This window comes from Camponotus vicinus, unplaced genomic scaffold (assembly GCF_025532165.1).
Source record: "Camponotus vicinus isolate PSW18456_S1 unplaced genomic scaffold, iyCamVici1.0 SCAF_2, whole genome shotgun sequence".
In the NCBI taxonomy this organism is placed as follows: Eukaryota; Metazoa; Arthropoda; class Insecta; order Hymenoptera; family Formicidae; genus Camponotus; species Camponotus vicinus.
In genome coordinates, this window is record NW_028141956.1 from 12,404,572 (window position 1) to 12,419,313 (window position 14,742).

A 14,742-nucleotide genomic window follows, 5' to 3' on the forward strand; every position below is an offset into this window, starting at 1 on the left:
ATTTATGTTTCAAGAGACGATTAAATAAGGAATACACATATTATTTCTCGATTAATTTTAAATAGGTTTTATTTTGATAAAATTTCCTGATTTTAATTTAGGAATAAATAAGGAAATAAATTATTAAAAACACACACACAAGAATACCGTTTAAAAGAATTTTTTGAGGAAAATTATTGATAAGTAGAGCAATTCTTCATAATTCTGCGTATACGCAAAAAGCAGAGGTATTATTTTGACGTAATAGAAACACAGAAACTTGCGATAAAATTTTTTCCGAATCTGTAAGTTTAATTTTTCAAATACCGACCGCATATTTCTGATTGCTTCAATCAGAGGGGAATTCACACGCGTAAATGACGATCGCAAACTCGTCGCAGAGAGAAACTGGAGCGCGAGATACGGGAACGAATGGAGGAGAAACGACGGGAGCAGATACTGAAGCTCAGGGAGACGCTGATCGGCCGGAAACCCGCGTGGAGAGCCCTGAGGTCTGCCGCTAGGTACGCAGAATCGAATCTATAGATCCGTATAGATCTCATCCCATAACTTTCACGATCGGGCATTGATGCAATAAACGCGTAAACAAGGCACGAGCACGACAGGGACCTGGATATACGGTCGTCTCTTCGTCGGGACGAGGCGAGGGAGCAGGCCGAGCGTCATCGTCTGCAGATGGAAATGATGCTGGATCGCGTGACGCAAATACCGACTCTATTCGAACGGCATTCCCAGGTATAATGAGCTCTTTGCGAACGTCATTACAGAGATTTTACTTCCCGGATCAAGGAAATAAATAAAATATTCATCAATTACGTTATCTTCTCCGTCAAGGAAACATATTTTACGCAGACAATATTTCAATTTGTGTTTTGCGCGCATTAGCATCCTTCATTCAGGAAGAATAATATTAGTATATTATTAATTACTTTGTTATTATATTAAATTTGACATAAAATAAGAGGAAAAAAAATATATTTTTTAATTAATAACATTCGTGCAATTTATAACGAAAAATAATAAGAAATAATAATTTAATAATAGTATCGATTATACGTTTGTAAGACATTTATAGAACTTACAGATTCTCCAGAAACGTCGTGTAAACTACGCTTTATGCGATGAACTTTACAGAGTTTCCAGTCACTTGCGATGGCGCAACAACAAAAAACTTCACCGAAGAACGTCAACGTCCGCAAGAAGAAGAAAAAGAAAAAGCAATCGCTGAAGAGGCCCATGTCGAGCAGTCTAGATTCGTACATGAGCTTTGTTAGCAACTATAGACCGAATTCAGGATCGTTGACCAGCTCTTCCGGTACTCTAATCTCTTCAAGCCAATCGTCATCGAAGTCATCGCATGGTTCCTCCGATAAATCAGCAGCCAAGTCGGAAGGCTCGACGTCGAAGAGGAAGGCCGATCGTGGCCCACTTAAGGTATCGATCAACGAAACTGCGGAACTGATCGAGGATCGTAACGAGAAGTCGACGAGCAGCGACGAGCGATCTCGCAGCGAGGAACACGAAGATGCATTATAAAAGGATGACAAGGTCATCGCCGAAGAGCAAATTAAATTGATATCTTTATTCTTCTGAAGATATTCTGAATTTTAAATTCAATATATTTGATTCATTATAATATATAGGTAATAATATACATAATGAAATTATATACCTCAGCTTTTTGAATTAAAAATTCGATTAAAATTAAGCAGAGGATGATAATTTATCTATTCTTAATATGCTTATCAATTTTGCATTATTATAATATATATCTTTTAAATTTTGCACTTTTTTAAATATACTTTTTTTATTTACAATTGTTTGTAAAAATTCATAAATTATTGATAATTTATGGTTAAATATCTAATATCATGAAAGATAAAATGATTCTAAGTCGATCGAAAAAAGATCATTTGGAATAAAAATGAAAGTGATAATTTTGAAAAGTCTGATGTCATTGTGGTTAGTTGAGAATTGCATTTCACAGAATATAAGCAACACATTTTTTTATGAAAAAAAATATATATTATAAAGAGTACAAACAACATGACATATTCACACATAAGTCATAATTATGCATATCAGTTCAGCACGAAAAATAAAATGTCTATTACTCTCTAATAATTAGAGAACTTCTCTTTGTCTCTCCCTCTCCCTCTCTCTCTCTCTCTCTCTCTCTCTCTCTCTCACTCTTCTTTCTTTTCATTCAAGTCACTCATCACTCGAAAAGTATAGCATATCTTGAATTATCTTAACTTAAGTCAAAATTTCACGAGATTCTAATGGAATAAAATTGCACCGATAGTAAGATAATCTTTTAATTATAAAAAAAATAAAATAATAAATAAAAAACAATTAATAAAAATTATTATTTTTATTATTTAAAAATATTAAGTAATAGAAATCCAGAGTCCATGTTTTCTAAACATTAACTTTCTTTAGCATTGAAGTTTTATCCTCTTCTCATCGATGCAATTTTATTTGTCCTGCCAATTTTTCAAAATCAATCTTATCTACTCGTATATCCTACGGATTTTCAATTTTTGTTTTCATCGCGATCCAAACTATTGTATTTCATGGACGGCGAATCAGAAATATAAGATGAAATATAAGATGAAACACGTTTTCCGGATGACCGGAGAACCGGAAGAGAATCAATGTCCATGGTTTCTATTGGAATGAATTTTTAACGTAACAAATATCACGATCAATCTCAGTCCGTCATCGTGTTGAGGATCCAGTCCATGTAATAAGCGACCCTGGTGTAGACTCCCGGGATGCCCGCGGTACCGCACTCCTTCACCCCGTAACTGACCACGCCATGTTGAATGGTGCGTATTGTGTTGCCATTGTACAGACCGAAGGCTTGCAGAGGCCCGCCACTGTCACCGAAGCAGGAATCCACGTCGCGCAAACCACCGGCGCACAATTGCTTGTACCAGATCTGCGTCGACCGCTTGTACACATCTTTGCACCGCTCGTTGGTCACCAGCGGCAGCTTCGCCTGGAGAAGATCCTGACTGCGCGGGCCCGATTCCGTCGCACCCCAGCCGGTCACTACCATCTATCGATCAGAAACGAGAAGATTCGATGTGTGAAATTGGAAGAGAGAGAGAATCGATTCTTTCGAAAAAGTAGAGAAATAAATTTCCGAATTGGAACAAATTTGTGTAGAAGAAAAGAAAAGATTTGCTTTTTTCTAAAAAAAATCAATGGAGGATTTTAATTTGACTTTGAATTTTATTTTAATTTGAGATATATTTTCTTCCTGTATATTATTTAGTAAATATTATTTTTATTGTTTGTAATCATAAATATCGAGTGATAAGTAGATTTGGAACAAAATGAATGTACATAACTTCTTTTTTTTTTAATTTTTCCAGTCTAATTAGAGAAGTTGTACGTGCTAATTAGATACAAAGATGAATAAAAAAGACTATCAATGTATGGAATTTCAGAATAATGAAGAAAGTAAAAGACTTTTAAATTCGATTCGATTTCAATTTGATATGCTTATGGATAAGCAAATGTATCAAAAACTTTCTCACCTTTTTCTGGTCTAGTCTTGTCGCAGAGCCGAATGGCAAGCAAATAGGTTTGACACTCAGAGGCCTAAAGTCTATAGAGTCGTTCAGTTTAATAATCGCGATATCATTTTGTAATTTCGTTCGCGTATAATCGGGATGAAAATAGAAACTTTCCACAGCGAAATCCTGATATCTCTCTGCGCACGCGACCTCAAGTCCGTTCTCGTCGTAATCGCAATCACGTTCCTTGCTTATATCGTGATCTCCTACCCTGACGCCTTTTACTGATCTGATATCTGAAATGTAACAGTTTTGATCGTTAATAAAAAATTGCGTTGATTATAAATAAGAAACGAATACATGTCCACTTCGAGGATAATAAACAGTTTTAAATATTTTTTTCGGAAAATAAATAAAATAAAAATTTTATTTATTTTAAATTAAATTTTTTTAAATTGAATTTTATTATCTAAATTAATTTTTTTTATAAATGTTTAGTTTATAAAAATTGTATTTTTTTTTTATAAAAGTTTCTCTCTTTACCTGGTGGAAGTTGAGTAACGCAATGAGCAGCGGTGAGGATATATCGTTTGGAAATGATTGTGCCGCCGCAACGGAACTCCGGAGTCGATCTTCCAGTATCGTATGCGATTAATGCCATCCATGGATACTCGAAGACTCCGGTCTTGTTACCACCGATCACCTTCGGCTGGATGATAGGTCCGCATATTTGGTGATCCAATAGACGCAAGTTCGGATGATTCGTAACATCTGGCGGAAGCGAAACGCCGCCGATGTCCTGTGTCTCTGTGGGTTTCATCGTTGTTGTAGTTGATGTTGTCGGTTGTGTTTGTACTTGTACTAAAGTTTGCTGCTAAAATTTAATATTTAATGTTATAAATAATAAACAGAGATACACGATATGTTTAAATTTAATTTATTTTAATTAACGCATTTATTTTAATTTATTTTATTAATTTATTTATCAATGTCGATCATACATTCTCGTCTATTTTACGTTGTGATCAATAATTTTGCGATTCAGGAAGCTTTATCGGAAGTTTTAGATTTCTTCAAAAATGAAAAGAGCGTAAAAATTTCTTTAGTTTATTATCATTTGGAGAATCCTTCTTCAGTCTTCAATTTTATTTATAGTTCATTTTTGCGCGGAATATTAATAGAACTATTCACTCCGACGAATGGATTAAACGGGAGAATCCCCTACTAATACAACGTGATAAGGATATAAAACGGAAAGTCGAGGTCGAAGAAACCTGTTTCTGCGTTATTTTAGAAGACTATCAAACTCGGCTTGTGGAACGATGACATCGTCACATTAATAATGCCACAACGCAACGGTATATATGTAATTTAATGTGCCATAGATGTATGTGTGTGTGAAAAATGGAATGATAGAGACTCATTCGAAACGCATTAATACTTCTGATAAAATATGTCAACATTTTTGACGCTCGATTAAGAGAAGTTCGTTTAATCATTTGCTAATATATCATCAATTTATAAAAAAATCAATATCATTAAAGAGAAATCAAATATTAAATATCGTAAAAGAGAACAATAAATCAAAAGCGGACGAAGGCTTCTAAATCTCATTAGTTCATCACAAAATTAATTTATGCAATAATTTATTCGCACGAAATGTATATTTTGCCTGTAATTATGGCTACCCAATGATATCTTTATTCGTTCTACTTTTTTTCCAATTTATTACAAGTCAACTATTTTATTTTAAATTGATCATACTTTATTTGACACGTTTAATAAATTAATTTAATAGAATCATTACCTGGTTCACACAACAAACCATCGGGTCATTGCCCTGGAAGCCGCATTGAGCATCTCTGAGCATTTGCAAAACTTCTACCGAAAGTGGTCTCGGACTATCCCTCAGAATACTTATAATATTGGCACAATTACGAATATTGATGCAAGTGGCGCGGCTATCGGAGCATTGATGCTCCTCTGCAAAAATAATTCTTCCTATTATTCAAGAATTTTTTAATTAAATATAACATTTTTTTAAACATGAAACTTAGACTTTATTTAGAAGATATATTTTCAGATATATATGTACTAAAAAATATATAATTTCTAATATTTCAAATTAGATAATTAATATAAATCGAAATTAGAGATGCATTTAATCAAATGTATACTGCTGATACGAGATATATTCAGGAATTAGTTCCTTATTTAAAAAAAGAAAAAATCGATTAAAACTCTTTTCAAAGCAACGTATAAAAAATTACTCACGTGCATTGGTAATTGTTATAGCGATAAGAACGAACAATCCGATGGATTTCATGATTATTTCTGTAGTATTTAATTCTTGCAGCTATTATTCTTCCTACAAATCCGTCTCTCTTTTTCTTTTTTTCACAGATCGAAGCAAGGCAGAGATTTTCCGTTTCGCTCCCAAGGTTATCGCTGGATGCTCTTTGAATAGAAAACTCGCATTCCGTGTTAGAGAATGCGATAGTCCCACTCACTTTGCACTAATCTATAGCCTCGAGATTGTCACCAAGTCGCGTAATCAAATCAATTCGGAATCGATTGGAACCAACTCTCATGGATGCGTCCGCGAGAGTAGTGAGCGACTAAGTTCCTCCGCTACCTGCTGAGTCTAATAAATCTGTTGGAGAGTGAAAACTGGTGGGGACGATTGTCCTGATGAACGTCGATCGTGATTCGCTGTCGATAGAGAGTTGTATCGCGGTTTACGGTTTGCATGATTTCGCGGAAGTTGGAAACGCCCGAGCTTTTCTTGATAAATTCCATCATTGTCCCTTTTATTCTTATCAAGGTTCGAACTTGCTGCCACAAATTGACGTTGCACTGCTATTAGTGCTGTTGGCATTTTATTCAAGATAGTAATATTATGTTAATGAGAGGGAATTTATATTTTCGAATAAATTTGAAGAGATTTTTGATTAGGAAAAACTTGGTGATTTCAATTCAAAAAATTGTGGCAATTGTTTATTTTTTACACGATATATTACTTATTATTTATATTATATTATATATTTTATTTACTTTAAAATTTTGAAAATTGTAAATGTGTAAATTATCTTAATATTAATATAATTTCGAGAATTGTGTTATCATTGAAGTTTTGATTCTAAATTATAGAAAGTCGGATATATGTATTCATATGAATTTGATGATCTCTTAATTAATTGCCATAATTTGTCGAAAGAAAAGTAATTTTATTTATGAAAAATCAAAATAACAAAGTACAGTCAACATTCCTCTTTTTGAAAGGAAATTAATGCGGTCTATAAATAAGCTCTAGCTCGAAATGAAGAAGATAAAATGAAGTCGGAGGAATTTTTCTCGAAGGGGCAAAACCCATGCGGAAATAAGAAAGAAAGTATAAAAGAAAGAGAATAAGAGAAGAGCTGGTTGGAGATTAAAATGTATTTTTCGATAACCTGTTTTTTGAGACTAAGTAATTTTCGCTAAAAAAATAGGCGAATTTTTTTAGTTAATTTTTTTATTTACATTTTGCAGTGCAATGAACTTTATTCTCATTTTCGATTCTGGTTTTTACCTGATTTCTTCCTCTTCTTCTCTTCTTTAATTTAAAAGATTTATGTTTTGGATTCAAACCACGTTTTATGTTTTCTTTTCTTTTTCTGCTTCTTCTATAAATAAATTCTCTTTCTTCGTTTGTCCGTTGAAACCACGAATTCTATGCAATCACGTCTATTTTCTTTTTTTCATAGTCCTCAATATTGCTTTAATACTATTTTAATACAAATATACATTAGAAAAATAAACACTTGTTAGAATTTACATAACGAAGTTGCACAGAAGTTGCATTGTGATGATTCTTATTCTAAATAAAGTAATGTAAAAAATTTATTATATAAATCAAGTAAATATTATGTTAAATATAATATGTAATTAATAGCTAATTTAGAAAAAAATGGAAAAACAGAAAAAAACTTTTTAAAAGTATCATATTATGATGACCTCATGAGAAGTATGCTACATATATTTAATATGTTTAAAGATTATATATTATTTTGATCCGGAAGAGATGATAATTTCAAATTATTTCGCAATAAGAGAACTGAGAATCGATGACGTCACGGACCCTGTAATCGCTGTGAATTCCCAGTAACATTGCTACGCAATCGACATCGTGCGCTGTGCGTCGATTGTAGAACTTAATTTTAATCACTATTGATTGAGGAAAGTTAGCAAATATTGTCAACATTCCCTTTTATATTTACTTGTTATTCAAAAATAGTACAATCTTCTAACTCATTATCATAATCGATAAGTAAAAAAACATGGAATTCGTTCAATCATATAGACGTTACATCAAAAATACACAGCTTATCATCACAAAATATGATTATAAATCATTATAAAATAGATAAACTTTAATGCTAATTTAAAAAATAATAATTAACAACTATCAATCACTAAGTTTTTGAACATTTCTTTGTAACCATAAAATTTAAAATTTCGCGAAAATTTAATTCTTTTCTAGAAAATAACGAAGAAGTTTAAAATATCTAGAAATTGAAAATTATCTCTAATAACTAATAATAATAATAATAATAACATTAATTATAATAAAAAAAATAATTTAAAGAATGTTTTATATTTTTTAAGTGAGATATAAATTATATTAATTGACATGCTTTCTTTTTCTGAATTTTATTCCAGCAATTATGCGCTAATCACTGACATTAGAATGCAACATTCGATTAATCTTTATTATTGTATAAAGACCTTGATGATTTCCAATTTGCGAAGCGGAAAGATTACTGTAATCTCGTATATAAGTCACTTTCTTTAATGACCCACATGCGTTGATAACCCCGGGACAAATAACAAATATACGTGATCGTCAACATAATTTCTTGCGATAATATTAACTGCAAATTCTTGTCGTTTTCCTTGAAAGAAAATGCAAATACCATGAAATTAATGTTGGTTTATTTTATATTAGATAAATAAAATTGTGTCAATAGAGGAAAGGATATTGTAAATAATTTTGCAATCTACTAACAATGGTACACATTACACAATGGTAACATTTTTCAAATATATAGATATTTATGTAAAGCGTATCAAAGATTTGATACCACAATATGATTATATGTATACAGGATGCATCAAAAGTTGTGTTTTCTCGAAAGCAAAGCCTTGCATAAAAATATTTTATTGTATATTTCCGACTTACATAAGGAATTATTTCTTTAATATACCTTATATAATACATCTTATAAACGTTAAAAAAGTTATTATAAGGTTGTTAAATATAAAATATGTAAAATATAATGCATAGGAGAAAAATAAAGAAGTAAAACTCTTGATTATTAATTCAGTATACATTTAAAAAAATTTTATTTCTTTTTATTAATGCACTGTTAAAAATTTTAAAAATATTTTTTTCAATATTATACACATCAATGTTCTTACATTCAAAAAATATTTATACTACGATATCAATTTATTGATTATTTCTATTGCAAAACTTGTTCTAAGTCTAAACAAAGACTGCACTTTATTTAAATAAAATTTATAAAAGTATTTAAAAATGTTGTTATAAATATCATCATAAATGCAGATAAAATGAACAATTAATATCGCTTAGCTATAAACTTCTTTCTAGTATTGAGTATATTTGTGAGATATTATACAATACAGTCTAATTTTTTTCGATATGATTAAAGCTATTGCATCAATTCTTTATGCTAAGTATAAATTCAATAAAAAAGACATTAAATTTTCATCATTATACAATTACAATGTCGCATATAACATTTGTCTTATTAATAACGATTAAGAATTTATTCCGATCAATTTCCCTCATCAATTCTGTCAAAGAAGATTTGAACACAAATTTTTGTACATATTGTTCTATTTTAACAAGGTAAAGATGAATATTTGTTAAGCTCTAATTAATCCTATTAAGGCAACTCAGATCGCAGAAATATGTTGTTTTTTTGCGTATAATTTTAATTCCATCTCTAATTCAATCTCTCAAAAGAGTCTTTGGAGCGATTCAGAGAGATGATTTCCTCTGCAGCGAGATGTTTGTATTAAGGCCTCAGTTTACTAACGATCCAGGGAACGAAGTCTGCCACCCGAGTATAGACACCGGGCCAACCTTGCATGCCGCAGGGCGACGGTCCGAAGGAGACGACGCCCACGGCAGCCCACCTGCCGGTGCCATCAGCGAACCTTTCCACGGACATGAGGGGACCTCCCGAGTCGCCTCGACACGAGTCCTTGCCCTTCTGACCGCCCGCGCACATCTGTCCGAAGCCCAGTCGGACGCCAGCGCTGCTGTACATCTGATCGCACTCATTCTTGTCCGCCAGCGGCAACGCCAGTTTCAGCTTGACGTTTGACGCCGAACGGGACTCCGTCTTGCCCCAACCGGCTACGGTGAGTTTGCCGTTGGTCGACGACGAGTTGAACGGCAGGCAGATGGGCTTGATGAAGGTGGTAGACGCCACGTTTCGACTGAGACGCAGCAGCGCGATGTCATAGCGTTGGTTCCGCGACTGCGGCTGGTATTCCTCGTGAGCGATTTGCTCCTCCACTCCCACGGTGACGGGGTCGTCGGCGCACACCACGCTGTCCTCGCCGTCCGGCACGCAATCCGAGTCGCTATCGGTGTCGTATTCGCCCAGACGGACGCTGATCAGTCGCCAGGAGGGCGGCAGATCCTTGCCCTTGATGCAATGGGCGGCAGTGAGGACGTAGCGCTTGTTGATCAGGACACCGCCGCACGCTGTCGTCCTGCCGTTAGCTGTAATGTCATTCGAACGTCATTCAATAAGATGATTTATACGTTTGATATGTTGATTATATTGATTTTCCACAATATAATTGATTTATATCTTTCGACATCTCTCTATCGATTTTCTTTCTGTCAAAACTCACGTTTCTGATACTCCAACAGCGTCATCCAAGGGAACTCGCCGAGCTCGGTGCGTTCGCCACCCACGATCTTCTGCGTCAGATCCCGGCCGCAGTCACTCGGCAGTAAAGGGTTGCTGGACGGATCGACCTGGGTGTTCTCGGTGGGCGGCGATACGGATGGCTGCGGATTCAATCCCGAGTTGGATCCGGGATTGCCGGGATTCGTCACGCCGCCGCCCGGACGGGTGTTGACATTCGCGTTGCCTATGCAGCACACCAGAGGATTCATGCCGTCGAAGCCGCAGTGATTGCGCCTCAGGTAGGCGATCGCTTGATCGCGCGATTGTTGCAGGATGGTTGAGACTATCGGGCAATCACGCACAGATATACACGTCCCCACCTGGCCCTCAGCCCTGCAGTCCGTCTGCGAACTTTCTGTTTCAAAAATCAAGAAAAGAATTATTTTTAAGTAAAAGATATACGATCAATTGTGCTTCAATATTGGAACCATTAGGATGAATTTTTTTATTTCATATCCAATTGTAATTTTAATGCGGCGAATTAAAAGTTAATTTCGTCTTAAGTTAACAAAGTAATGACTCCGCATTTAATGGGCTGCGCAAAAAGCGAATTGAATGTTGATAGTTTTACATAATCGCGTCTTTAATCAACACATGTTGTTCTACAGCTTCTAGTTACCTATCTAAATATCTTTGTCATGGTATCCTGGTATCAAGAATTTCCAGTTTTTTGCATAATCCAATATTTTATAATGTGGAATTAATTAAATATTAATTACAGAGATAACTTGATATGTTATTTATGATAATTAAGTTAACTATAAATAAATTAAATATGTGTGTGTGAAATAAATATTATTTACGAAATTTATTTATAAACAATGTAAAATTGATTATTATTAATAACAATAATATTTTATATTATAATTAATGACAATATAAACACATACATATGTGTGTGCACATTAATATTATAATATTATTATATATTATTATATATTATACATTATTATAAATGATATTATAATCTATGGTAACTTTGAATAATCTGAGAAATATTTGTAAATCAAAATTTATTAAATAAAGCTGATACATGTATGCTCTTCCATCGTCTCCGCTGATATATCTATCTTGTCGTTAACCATTAATTCGATGATATAAAAATAATGCCGCGTTCAATACGAAAGACAATCAATGGGATATCTTTGTTTTCACGGAAGCGCATCATAAATTGATAAATATACTAATAATGTCGCGAACCCGGATAATCACGTTCCGCGATGATTAAACTTTTATTAATTAATTCAAACAAAAGAATGACCGCAAAAATTGCCCGTTTCGTGGACCTCGAGTTTTGATACGATTTTGGTGGTAAATGATTGTATATCATCAAACATTCATCCCCTAAAAATTTCGAATTGAGCATACCTTTTATTACTGAGATATGAAGGGTTGAAGTTGGTATTATTCACGAATGAAGGGTACGCCATTTTACACGTTCAACACAAAATACTTTAAGGTTATTACAATTTTGACTTAAACGTCGATTTGAGGTCACGATAAATTAGTCTTCTAACAGATAAACAAATTTTATCTGAAACATTTTTTGATATGAGAAATAACCTCGAGGTATTTTGTGTTGAACGGATAAAATGGCATACCCTTCATCGATGTATAGTGACCAATTTAACCCCTCAAATCTCAGTAATAAAAGGTATGCTCAATCTGAAATTTTCAGAGGATTGATGTTCCATGATGTACAATTATTTACCGCCAAAATCGACTCAAACTTCGATGTCTACGAAACGGGCGATTTTAGGCCTGTTTTTGCGGTCATTCTTTGAGCAACTGATATTTCAGGTATATTTGATCATGTTGGTGTTGTATATATATGTATATATATGTGTAGGTATATCAATCTTTGATACGCTTTATTTTCTTTCATCGCGCACAAACAGAATAAACACAGTCAGTTCCAAAAAAAGTGGTACACTTGAAATTTGGAAAAAAATTACCAAATTTCAAATGACGATAACTTTGTAAATAATAAGGATAGAAAGGTCTATAAAAAATGAAAATAAAGCTTGAAATCTCTACTTTAAAACTAGGTTCTCCGAAATGTTGCGAGATAACATTTTTAAAAATGACGGATGACGAAACGAGAACATGCAAAATTGAAAAATAATTGTTTGAGTTTGCTATGACACGTGGCGAGAATCAAATGTCGCAGGTCAATGGGGTCAAAAACATATAATAGTACAGAGATTCCTCTTTAAAATGCTTTTCTTTTCATCTCGATATGATGATTTTTCACCGAGTTATACGCATTTGAAGAAAAAAGCGGCTTTTTACTCCAAATGCGTATAACTCGGCGAAAAATCATCGTATCGAGATGAACAGAAAAGCATTTTAAAGAGGAATCTCTGTACTATCATATGCTTTTGACCCCATTGACCTGCGACATTTGATTCTCGCCACGTGTCATAGCAAACTCAAATAATTATTTTTCAATTTTGCATGTTCTCGTTTTTCGTCATCCGTCATTTTTAAAAATGTTATCTCGCAACATTTCGGAGAACCTAGTTTTAAAGTAGAGATTTCAAGCTTTATTTTTATTTTTTATAGACCTTTCTATCCTTATTATTTACAAAGTTATCGTCATTTGAAATTTGGTGATTTTTTTCCAAATTTCAAGTGTACCGCTTTTTTTGGAACTGAGTGTAGAATAAGAAAAGACAATAAATAGAAAAACAAACTACAAGACGAAAATTGTGTATGTTAAGGAAATATTGAATTTATAAGTTATAAATGAATACATATGCTATAAATTAAAAGATTTTACATAATAACTTGTAAATTGCAATTATGATTAATTTCAACGTCATTTCTCGATAAGAAAAAAATTGCGATAATTATTTTTCTGAATTGAAATGATTTAAGATGGTCTACGTAATATCAAATAATGCATAAACTCTATTCTTTATTAAATTCCTGTTGTTTTTTAAACTTTATTTACCATAAACTAATTTAATTGAATCACCAATAACCTTGATGAAACAACTCGAACCATTTTTTATTCTGTTTTTTTAAGGCCAAAATGACTATTCCAAATGACAATTTAAATAACATCTGTAAAAAGTTTAAGAAAACCTTCTGGAAGATCAAAATCTTCTGACATCATCATATTTTCAATCTTTTCCAGAGAGAAAATATTTTTCTAGAGAAAAGATATGCAAAAAAATTAAATAAACTTAATTAATTATAAACCTTCAGCTATTTTTCCTGAACCAACATTGTGTCCTACTATATCTTATTGTATTTTACATTTTAAGAAATCTACTTACGAGCATTGATATTGACGATCAGTAATGCCAGCAACTTGAGAAACATCAACATTGACGTCGACATCCTCGGATTATTTAACTTTGCTATTATCAACAAAATTCCGAGAGATAATAACAGCACACTTTGACAGCGAGGACTCGCTCAGTCTCGCGCAGCTCTTTCCGTTTTATGTCTTTGTGCCGAAGATCAGGACACCAACTGACGGTGATGTCCATGATAGAGTAACCGGAGCCAGGGTCAACAACTGTCCCCACTACTACTGTCAAGAGGCTTCGTCTAGCTAATTAGCAGGGGCGGACTAGTCGAGAAATCATTGAAAAATTTGCGCTTTTATCACACAATTAGTAAATTGTATTTTTCGAAAAGAGAAGAAAAAATATTGCGGAGAATAAATCCCTTTCGAATAATTTTACTTCTCTCTAGTAACCTCTTTTATATTTATTGGATTTTATTTTACGTTTATTATACGCTGTGTATTTTTCTTTTTAGATACTGTCATTCTTTTTCATATTTATTTTCTTTTATATTTATTTTATGTTTATTATATGCTGTATATTTTTCTTTTTAAATACTGTCATTCTTTTTCATATAATTTAGAATCGTAGCAACAGATGCGATTTGTTTGAAAACGATATAAAATTAATATCATTTGTATTAATTATTGTCGATGGCTCGATATCATAATGATTTTCACAACATCATCGATTGGGACTTTCCCTACGTAAATGCCGCAACCAGTCCGTTCCTGATTTATAAGCCGGTGGAGATTTCCTCCTTGCTTCTTTTTGTCAGAAAGCATTTAGAGACTATAGTAACAGTAGCTTTCAATAGTAGTTAAAACTTCAATAGTAGCTTCAATAGTAGCTTCAATAGTAGTTAAAACTTCAATAGTAGCTTCAATTGAAAGTAGCTTTCAATAGTAGTTAAAACATATTACA

General features: G+C 33.1%; 3 protein-coding genes and 1 long non-coding RNA gene across 4 annotated transcripts in view; 1 reads left to right on the forward strand and 3 right to left on the reverse strand.

Moving 5' to 3' along the window:
* The window catches only part of LOC145967529 (uncharacterized), a 14,596-nt gene extending 14,058 nt beyond the window's left edge, over positions 1-538 (reverse strand). Inside the window, exon 1 of the long non-coding RNA XR_014437441.1 lies at positions 311-538. This is a non-coding gene — a long non-coding RNA (uncharacterized LOC145967529). The remainder of the gene's footprint in view (positions 1-310) is intronic.
* Positions 1-2,404, forward strand: part of LOC145967505 (uncharacterized) — a 9,033-nt gene extending 6,629 nt beyond the window's left edge. The window contains exons 9-11 of the mRNA XM_083092476.1: positions 381-503; positions 591-735; positions 1,135-2,404. Coding sequence (XP_082948602.1) covers positions 381-503; positions 591-735; positions 1,135-1,536 — 670 coding nt within the window. The 3' untranslated portion in view covers positions 1,537-2,404. The remainder of the gene's footprint in view (positions 1-380; positions 504-590; positions 736-1,134) is intronic.
* LOC145967514 (melanization protease 1-like) lies at positions 1,568-6,158 on the reverse strand. The gene is made up of 5 exons (XM_083092499.1): positions 5,802-6,158; positions 5,335-5,510; positions 4,071-4,401; positions 3,549-3,823; positions 1,568-3,064 (listed from the first exon to the last, which is right to left on the reverse strand). Exons 1-5 carry the CDS (start codon positions 5,851-5,853, stop codon positions 2,714-2,716), a joined length of 1,185 nt encoding a protein of 394 aa, XP_082948625.1. The 5' UTR covers positions 5,854-6,158; the 3' UTR covers positions 1,568-2,713.
* Positions 6,159-8,710: 2,552 nt separating this feature from the next.
* Positions 8,711-14,019, reverse strand: LOC145967513 (CLIP domain-containing serine protease HP8-like). The gene is made up of 3 exons (XM_083092498.1): positions 13,804-14,019; positions 10,461-10,874; positions 8,711-10,326 (listed from the first exon to the last, which is right to left on the reverse strand). Exons 1-3 carry the CDS (start codon positions 13,865-13,867, stop codon positions 9,611-9,613), a joined length of 1,194 nt encoding a protein of 397 aa, XP_082948624.1. The 5' UTR covers positions 13,868-14,019; the 3' UTR covers positions 8,711-9,610.
* Positions 14,020-14,742: the final 723 nt, after the last annotated feature.

Coding starts and splice junctions, on each gene's coding strand:
- LOC145967513 (XM_083092498.1), bottom strand. CDS start 13,867: ATGTCGACGTCAATGTTGATGTTTCTCAAGTTGCTGGCATTACTGATC. Junction 10,875..13,803: donor GATCGTCAATATCAATGCTC/GTAAGTAGATTT, acceptor TTTTTGAAACAG/AAAGTTCGCAGACGGACTGC. Junction 10,327..10,460: donor GCTGTTGGAGTATCAGAAAC/GTGAGTTTTGAC, acceptor ATGACATTACAG/CTAACGGCAGGACGACAGCG.
- LOC145967514 (XM_083092499.1), bottom strand. CDS start 5,853: ATGAAATCCATCGGATTGTTCGTTCTTATCGCTATAACAATTACCAAT. Junction 5,511..5,801: donor TATAACAATTACCAATGCAC/GTGAGTAATTTT, acceptor TTATTTTTGCAG/AGGAGCATCAATGCTCCGAT. Junction 3,824..4,070: donor CGTTACTCAACTTCCACCAG/GTAAAGAGAGAA, acceptor GTTACATTTCAG/ATATCAGATCAGTAAAAGGC.